General features: G+C 41.9%; 1 protein-coding gene across 3 annotated transcripts in view; it reads left to right on the forward strand.

Moving 5' to 3' along the window:
* Window positions 1-8,308, forward strand: part of LOC105495703 (G protein-coupled receptor kinase 3) — a 164,137-nt gene extending 155,829 nt beyond the window's left edge. For all 3 annotated transcript variants that reach the window (XM_011765430.2, XM_071080302.1, XM_011765431.3), the window contains 2 exons: window positions 380-493; window positions 1,377-8,308. In XM_011765430.2, the coding sequence (XP_011763732.1) occupies window positions 380-493; window positions 1,377-1,538 (276 nt within the window). In that variant the 3' untranslated portion in view covers window positions 1,539-8,308. The remainder of the gene's footprint in view (window positions 1-379; window positions 494-1,376) is intronic.
* The last annotated feature ends 1,297 nt before the right edge of the window (window positions 8,309-9,605 follow it).

Genomic DNA, 9,605 nt, shown 5'->3' on the forward strand with positions numbered 1-9,605 from the left:
CACACCTTTGACTCACATAAATCATATGTGGCTCTATTGCTTCCTCACAATGTTATTGATAGAATTTGTATGAGCGTGCCGTACAACAAGTATGCCTGCAATTCATCAGCATTCAAAATCCATTCTGTGTTGAGGGAACAGCTTTGCCGTTTTGCCTTAGCAAAACGTTGCTTTCTCTGCAGTTTTCCTTGAAACATTATAATTTGAACTTTGGTGTGTGTTCCTTTACAGCCATTTTCCCCTTACTTCTAGAATATCATCAAAGAAAGAAAACTGAATGCGTTTTCTTTTTTCACTTGTTCTAACTTAGTAGTTTTTGGTATTACTGCTTAAGAAATCACGAAATAATTTGAATTTTGAATTTCTGTTTTTACGTTAGCAAAATTTACTGACAATGGAACAGATTCTCTCTGTGGAAGAAACTCAAATTAAAGACAAAAAATGCATTTTGTTCAGAATAAAAGGAGGGAAGCAATTTGTCTTGCAATGTGAGGTGAGTTTTTATTTATTTTTTCTTAGGTGAATGTTAGAATAATTAAATGTTCAGCGAAGTTGGCTGCCTGGCTATAAAACATTTTCTTAAGCCATGTTTTATCACTTACAGACTTAGTAAGAAAGCCCCAAGGTACAAGGTTTTCAGCAAATTAATCATTAGTTTTTTAAAAAGGCAAACATTATCAGAAAATGGAAGGAGGATATACATAAAATAATGTCATTACCTTATCAGGAAAATCTGCTCAGTATTTAATGGGGCCTAGAATTTTATTTGTTCTATAACTTTGAAGATTTTTCAGCATGTGCGATGTTAAGGTTTATATATTTCGATAAATATAAGATGGCAAGCTGAAATGCCATCTTCTCTAAAGGAAAATGCCATCTTTTCCTCAAAGTTACATTGTAACACAAATTTCATTCCTGGACACTTTGCGACTGGTATACTAGTGTGTGCCTGTTTTAAGAGAGCATATTAGGGAAATAAACACGTCTTAGATGAAAAAAGTCATTTTTACTAACGTCATTACCTACACGAATATATATTAAAAAAATTTTTTGTCAAAACTCCTTCCCCTATATTATAGATTTCAGTTGTTTTAGAAATCAAAGATAATCTCTAAAAAATGAAAGGCAGTGCTTCTCAGAGTGGGATTGTACTGGAATCATCTGAAGGGTTTTCATGTGGCCTTTCCCTGCTCTTTTCAAGAGATTCTGGAGAAGGTGGCAGCACGGCCCATCAGCTAGTAATGCCACTGGGGGTGGACACTTATGGTGTGCTTCCTTCAGAGGTTCCAGGGATGCTGGTAATCAATAGAGGCGCCCATCGCTGTTGGCAAAGTGGGTGAGCCCGTCACCATGTCTGCCTTTGTGTTCCCCCTCAGAGTGATCCAGAGTTTGTGCAGTGGAAGAAGGAGTTGAACGAAACCTTCAAGGAGGCCCAGCGTCTCTTACGTCGAGCCCCGAAGTTCCTCAACAAACCTCGGTCCGGCACTGTGGAGCTCCCAAAGCCATCCCTCTGTCACAGAAACAGCAACGGCCTCTAGCACCCGGAAACAGGGAGGGTCCTTGCGGAGGACACACCAGGGTCTCAGCCTTTTGGGGTGAACGAGGATGAGGCATCTGATCTATTCGCTACCGGGACTCCTCCAGGCTCCCGAGAGGAGTCGGGACCCTTCGGCTCAGGGTCAGCTCAGCTCCCTGCCTTGTCACATTTGTCCACATTCAAAACTACTGAAGAAATAAAAGTTCTTTTTCTTTGCTACACACTTTGGTACCTATGAACCTAGAACTTGAAGTGACTCCCACTTATCACGTACATTTTTATGTCTGACATCAAACACGTCTTAGACTTTCCAGGATGGAATTTAAAGATGTTCAGTGTTGGGTAGCAGACTGCCCTAAGCATTGCCGCATTTTATCTCTAGTCACTGCTGATTGTCTGTGTCTTTGCTCTGTACTACTGGGGGATGGGAGAGCCACAGTGTTTCCTTTGCACACTTCACAACTGACTTCTTGTCCTGGGGTTAAAAGTTGAAGATATTTCTGCACTCGGGCCCTCCTCTGGGAGCTGCACCCACGTGACTGCCCAGCCTCTCACCAGTCTGTTCCGGGGCCCCCTCGGCCAGGTGGGAATGATGGACACGTACTCTCCAAGTGTATGGATTAACTAGTCATTGAAGGCATTCATCCGTCCATCACTGGAAAGATTTACAATGATTCTGAAGGACAGGCAGTGGAGTTTTAGGTTTCAGGGGCAAGAGCAGTTTTCAGAAGTCTTTGAGTCCAGTGTGCACGAGTCGACAAGCAGTACCTGGCGTGCAGAAGCACTCGTGGGTGAGTCCATCTCGGGTCTCGACAATTAGCAGTTGTGTGACAGTCATTCTGGTTCCTTCTGCCTGACCCTGGGAGACATATCAGAAATGGATGTACAAAAGCAGGTCTGTTTTACGTTGTAGTATAATTTAAGATGAATTGTATTGAAAAAATGCTGAAGAATGAATGTGTCAAAATGGGTTAACTGTGTATATTGACGTTCATGTCGTCATCCATCTGTCATGAATGAGTGATACTTTGCACTGGACTGTACGACAGTGAGGACCTTAGGGCATGAAGCCTTTTTCCTGGTCCCTGCAGCGTCTGCCCCGTGAAGTCTGTTTTCTCCCACTGCCTCCAGGCCCCACTGATACCCCCAAATAGATGCTGGGTTATGAGAACCAGCAAAGTCCCCCATGTCATCAGTCTTAAAAAAAATAATTTTCCAAGTCCACGTATTTGTCCCATTCTTGGAGTAGTTTTAGTGTATGTCTTTACTAACAGTATAAATCACTTGACATCATAATGGTCTGCATCCTGTCCTTGATATTTTTAACGGTTCTAAATCTTTGTTTTTATATTTGTGTGCTGTGTTCATGGGCAAAGTAAGTACTTTTTAATGCAGTTATTTTGAGAGTTTGGAAGATAAATTACCAAAAGGGTCCATTATTTCATAAGAGTTACTTTGCAAAAAAAATGTGGGGGTTTGTTGTCTATCTTAACTACTAGTTGGGGTTTAAATGAACATACATTTTCTACTATCTGTTATTTCCAGTGTGGGAGGAGGGATGTACTACTTATATGCATTCTCCTTATTTAAAAAGGAATAGTACTCAAATTCTGTTTAAACACACACACACATACACACACACACACACACACACACACACCCTAGAAGCAGAAAAGCCTTTGTTCTTAAAGAGTGAATGCCTTCCCAGCCCTGGTTAATTATAGCTGTGACTGATGCCATTCCTGTCTGCATCTCAAGCTCATAGGTTCTCAGCACGTGCAGTTGAGGATGCGCTGGGCCTCATGCCTGTTCTCCAGGATAAAGGGCCTGCTGTTGACTCCACCAGGACCTGGGGTTAGCGTCTAATGTCTCGTACCTAGGGCATGAGCTACACAAATGTGTTCCGAAAGATTATTCAACTTTCCCACACTTGTTCTAAAATTGAGCTGATCTGCATCTCTTTCAAAAACTAGAATTTCTGCTCTAAGAAAAGAACATAAAGCTCCTCTCCCTTTTAGAAAAGATATATGAATTGGAAAATACCCTGAAAGTCCTTTTGCTTCAAACAAAAGTGTAAACTTTTACACTTCCCCAACTCACATTTGATTTGTAATGATATGGTTGAGAAGTACATCTAGATGTCATTTATTTAAAGTCCTTTGTAAGACTAGGTTGAGCTGCTTCTGAGGGCAGTCACCCGTTGTGTTGGGGTCTGGTTTGAATGTCTTCTGCCAAAGTGTTGTGATGGAGGTGTTTCTGCTGCACCGGGTTGCCTGCGTGGCCAGAGGAAAAGTCAGTTGGATTAAACATCGTGGTATACTTGGGCTGATTTTTTTTTTTTTAATTTTTTAACTTTTTGGGATAGGGCCTCGCTCTGTCACCCAGGCTGGAGAACAGTGGGATGATCATGGCTCACTGCAGCCTTGAATTCCTAGGTTCAAGCAATCCTCCCACCTCAGCCTCCTGAGTAGCTAGGACTACAGGTGCATGACACTTTTCCTGGCTAATTTATTTTTTGGGTAGAGATAGGGGTCTTGAACTCTTAGGCTCAAGCGATCCTCTTTCCTCGGCCTCCCAAAATGCTGGAATTAGAGATGTGAGCCACCATGCCCAGCCGTAGTACTTGAATGTTTTAGAAGGTTTTCCAAGTGTTACTTAAGTCCTAGATGTTCACCCTTCTTACACTCCACCTATTAAAAAGGTCAAAATTCAGCCTACGTTTTTTCATTATTTTAGATTTCTGTGGTTGGGATATTTTAACATTGATGAGAAAAATAATTGAGTTTGGTATTTTTACAAAATCACGCTGTAATAAGTCTTGATTTCATGATTCAAAAGAATCAACAAAGCCTAAAAATAATAGATTACTTTAAGCTGCTATGTAAGATACATATGGAATAAATTAAAAACTTTTGTGAATCCAGGTTTATTATTTTTCACCTAAAACATTATCTTTGGTTCATTCATGCCCTCATGTCTTGGGGGCTCATTGGTTTTCCTTCTTTGTCATATTTAAGTATGATTTTTCAACAAAACTTCTAGAAGTCAGCTTATTATGTCAACGTTCACGCAAAGTGCTTATGCCTCTGATTGGTCCATTCACTGACGTGACAATTTCAAATCCTATGTTCACAAAGAAGGGGCCAGCCAGGCGCGGTGGCTCATGCCTGTAATCCCAGCACTTTGGGAGGCCTAGGGGGGCGGTTCATGAGGTCAGGAGATCGAGACCATTCTGGTTAACATGGTGAAACCCTGTCTCTACTAAAAATGCAAAAAAAAATTAGCCGGGCATAGTGGCGGGCGCCTGTAGTCCCAGCTACTCGGGAGGCTGAGGCAGGAGAATGGCATGAACCCAGGAGGCAGAGCTTGCAGTGAGCCGAGATCGCGCCACTGCACTCCAGCCTGGGCAGCAGAGCGAGACTCCGTCTCAAAAAAAAGAAAAAAAAAAAAAGGGGGGCTAAATATCCAGTGAGATGCACCGAGGAAAGGAAGCATTTTGCTCAAGACAGCAGCAGCAACCAACAACCATCTGTTTGTTGCAAACAAGATGTAGCTTGATTTCTGGTCTGACATATGCCATCTGTGGATATTAGAAACAACTGTTTGAAGGCCACATTGGCCATCTACAAAGTAATGTTTACCAATTAACAGGGATTTAACTAGATTAAAAAGATCAAAGTGTGGTTTTTCTCTGCTTTTTAAAATTTCGCTCGGAATTTGTAGCTGGGCCAATTCAACACGTTTTACTTTTCAGTGGAATTGATTTTTCTAATGTTTCAGAATTTTAACATATCAAGAAGAAAACAACGCTCTCAAAGTCTAGCCTTTTTCGCGTGATGTAAACCTATAAAATGCTTTGAAATGTGCTGGGGTAAGATAAGAGTTAACTCGTATGATTTAATCGTATGCAGTGTTGTCTCAGTTATGTTCAGGGAAATGTTTCTGTGTCATTCAGAGATGCTTGATGAATTCACACCTCCCACCCTGAGTGAGGGGTTGACTTGTTGGGAAATGATTTGGGCTTCACTGGGATGTGTGACAGGTGGGGGCTGGGCTGGGTGTCACAAAGAGAATAGTGGTAGAAATGGGGCGAAGGAAGAAAGAAGTTGCTGGTAAAAATCATTACACCATAAAGCACCAAGCAAATAACTGAGTTAAGATAGGTGAAGTTTTTCTCCCCCCCGTAACAGGAGATTTTTCCTTATGATAATTATTCTAAGACTTGGGTCACTTTGTTTTTGAATGTGGAGCTGCTGAACTCATTCAGAAGCTATTTGCTGTCTGTCAGGACCTTCTGAAGAAGTTCTTTTGCCTCTGCCTACCCTCTGGCACCCTCCCATGAAGGCACAGGTGACCTAGAGCTAAAGCATTACCGGGCCATCTCCAAAACACCCTGAATGTGTGTGTGCACTTTGCAGCCCCCGAGGTGGAGAGGCAGTGTCTGGATCACTGTGAATTCATTGCCCCATTGGTCAGTTGGGGACACTGTTACAAATCCTCATTGTAGTCCTGGTAAAACTGTCAGAATAACAGGCCTCTTCTGTTCTGCCCTGCTCACTTCTATGGTGAGTTACCAGCCTGGGCAACATAGCAAGACCCCATCTCTACAAAAAATTTTTTTAAAGTAATTAACAGTTTAAATTTTTTCCTAAAGATTTAACGTGATTTTTCCCTCCTATGTAAAGTTTACTGGAGAGACTTGAATTAATTATTTAAATTCATGTTAATATGATTTTTTTAAAAGTCCAGGTCACATTTTAACAAAGTTTATTATGGAGCAAATGAAATTTGAACTCTAAAATGGTACTCCTTGGCTTCCTCTAGTCATAATGAACTTTATATTTTCTTTGTCCTTAGGAACTAAGATAGTTGTTTTACTTTAGCAGAATAACAGAGATTAGCACTCCTGCAGGCCCCCACCGCTGGCCCAATGGGGTCTTTCTGACCTAGCTGTGTTAGCATCGATTGAGAAATGCAAGGTCCTAAATTTTAAGTTGCCTTTCTTACAAACACAAAGAAACTATAGAAAATGGGTTAAGAGTATATGCATTTCATCAAACACAGAGAGAGAAAAAAAATCCTTCATTTTAGAGTTAAATAACTCAGCTTTGTGTAGCAGAGTTAGCTCTCCAGTATCTTAACAATCTCAAAATCATCTCTGAAAACTGGTAACTATGCTTCCATTTTTAATTTTGTCCTAAATATCAGATGTCTTTGATGTAAGGGTAGGGAATGGAGAAATATTTTCAATTGTGTATTTGTATTACAAAGAACTTGAAATTTACTTTCTTAGTTGATTATATTAAATGATGTATATATTATATGTGGTTTATAAGCTCAACACTGGCCATTTTTTTAGTTTTATTGTTAAATGGTATTTTTCTATGTTTAATTATAATAGATTTGGCTTTTTCTGGATAGCATAAAGATCACTGATATATATATATAAAAGAAACAAAAGTTCTATTTTAGCACAAAAGCATTTTATATTATTTATTGAATCCCTAAGTTTGTTGTCATCAAAAACATTCCATATTATTTCTGCTCCTTTTTATTTGTATAGTTTGTTATTTAAAGAAATGGCAGTCCTTCCTGTTCTTAATACAATAAAATGGAAATAATGCACATAGCAATGTGGCCAACATCTCTTCTCACTACCATAGACTGTTTTCAACAACAGTTGATCTTCTGGTCTGTGCTGAGAGGCGCATGCACGTCTTTTGTCACATCGGGCAGCAAACCTGCTATGAAATACTGCTTTCATCTACCTCTTCAGAAGGCCTCTTGCTTGTTGACAAGTACCCCAAAGGCTTTATTCTGGACTGGCTATCTCATAAAAGGATTTCTGTAAGACTCTGCAGTGTCATTCCCTCAGAACCTAGGTTTGTTTCTAAAGCCACAGTATTGTCCAGGAGCCCCTGTGCGTGGGGCAGGTAGCTCTCCCTCCCATGTCGTTAGTAATCCTTTAGGATTCAAGGGACAACTGGACAGCATCATTCTTTCCCCTTATTGTGCCAAATCCCCACCATCAGCCTTGCCATTGCCTTAAGATTCGATTATTGCACCCAATTACCCAACCACTAAACAGAAAGGCCACCTTCACTCTTTGAAAAAGACAAGCTGTGTCTAGAAACACTGCTTTTAAGAGGAGCACATTTGAGTGTGACCTTTTCCCCCCTTCACTATTTCAAAATGGTTTCGAAAATGGGGTCTTAAAGGTAAGCGCCCTCATGCATGACTGAAACTTTGTAAGAGGTCTTGTATTTGAATGGCCCCTTAAGGATTTATGTGAAACAGAATGAAGTCCTGTCTCTGTGAGAGAACGTGCCTCCTCACTCATTTGTCTCTGTCTGTTTTCATAGCCATCAATATAGTAACATATTTACTATGTTCTTGGCAAAGTATAATACCCTTGAAGAAAGAAATCCGTTTTCTGTTGTGCATTGCTATACGAAGTGAAGCCAGTAAACTAGATACTGTACATCTAGATATTGTACCTAGAAAAAAATATCATTGGTTCTATCTCTTTTTGTATCTATTGTGCCAGTTCGGAAGGTTTATAATCCCTTCTCAGTATACACTGACTAGTGCACGTGTGAAATAGTATCCCACGGGAGATGCCGCTCCATGTCTGAGGCCACCTGCCCCGTGTGGAGGACACCACCATCAGTTAGCGCCACCGTTTTTACAGTGACTTCGGAGCTGCTAGACTGGTTTTCTGTGTTGGTAAATTGCCTATATAAATCTTAATAAAAAGGATCTGTACAAAGATACCTACTTCCGTGTGCTGTTTTTCCCCTCAGTTAAAAGCTGCATTTCTTTACCAAGCTGTTAAGCTATCAGAAAGTGACTGATTGGAAAGAATCCCGACTCTGCGGAAAATTCACGCAGAGACTGATTTTATGTAGAGGAAGAAGGGGACCGCCGAAAGCATTTCTGCGGATTTGGTGGATTGTTGGAGCGTAGCCAATTTCACAGTTTCAGGGTTTGGGAGACCAGCGCTTGGGCCCCAGAATAACACGTTGCAGACGAAGAGCCTGGAGCGCCCAGGCGGTGAGGAAATCCAGTGGGTCTAGCTCATCTAGAAGCTATTCCATGCTCCCCAGCCCACCACTGGGGGACTTTAGATTCCCTCCCAGAAGACAAGACCCCTTGCTCCCTATCCCTGTTCCCACAGAAATGTGCTGAGATGCTCCCCCCCACCCCCATGGTGCCCGTCGCTAAGCCATAAATGCAAGGTGGTAGTCCCCAAGCCACAGCTGCCTGGGCATGACTGTCTTCCTTTAGGTCCGCGGGTCAAGGGCAGGCTGGGTATCTCCTGTCTCTAAGCTGGTGGGGGTGGGGAATACCCACTCGCTAGTTCAGAAAAGAAGGAAGTCACGACTGGTCCGCGTAGCCACTGAGTAACCCTGGAGTATATTTGTGCTTGCCAATTTGAAAACTGTATTGCAAAATAGTTGACAGGGGACCCAGCTATGGAGTGTGTAGCCAGATCCATGGGCAGGGGGCGACAACCGTCACGGAACCCTTGGTCTAATGTGTTACATAACGAGGGAAGCTGGGTATGGGGGTTCAAACAAGCACTCCAAGCCCTCTCAAGAGCTGCAGAAATCAAGTCACCCCCTCAGGAGCCAGAAGGAGGGGAAACAGCATCAGGATCTCAATTCCCAGCATCATGACTTTGGACAACCTCTTTGGCCCTCAGTTTTCTCACCCCTGTGTTATGAGAGTTGAATTAGAGGATCCTGAAAGGTCGTCCAAGCCAGAAACATCCTCCATCTCTGACTAGAGGTAAGTGACGTGTTGAGACGCAAAAAAGAAATGCCTTCCAAGCCCTAGGTTCCTCCTACGTTGCATTATGAGTAATCATGTTGATGTCCCCCCTTTAAACTGTGAGTTCCTGGATGCAGGAGCCCCTCAACTGTGTACTGAATTTGAGGAGAGCCATCTAACAGCTGCAAGGTTTTCTTTCCCTGGGCACTTTTACCAGTTTGGATATTGGAGTTCTTTTTTTTTTTTTTTTTTGAGACAGAGTCTCGCTCTGTCACCCAGGCTGGAGTGCAGTGGT

This window comes from Macaca nemestrina, chromosome 15, assembly GCF_043159975.1.
Source record: "Macaca nemestrina isolate mMacNem1 chromosome 15, mMacNem.hap1, whole genome shotgun sequence".
NCBI lineage: Eukaryota > Metazoa > Chordata > Mammalia > Primates > Cercopithecidae > Macaca > Macaca nemestrina.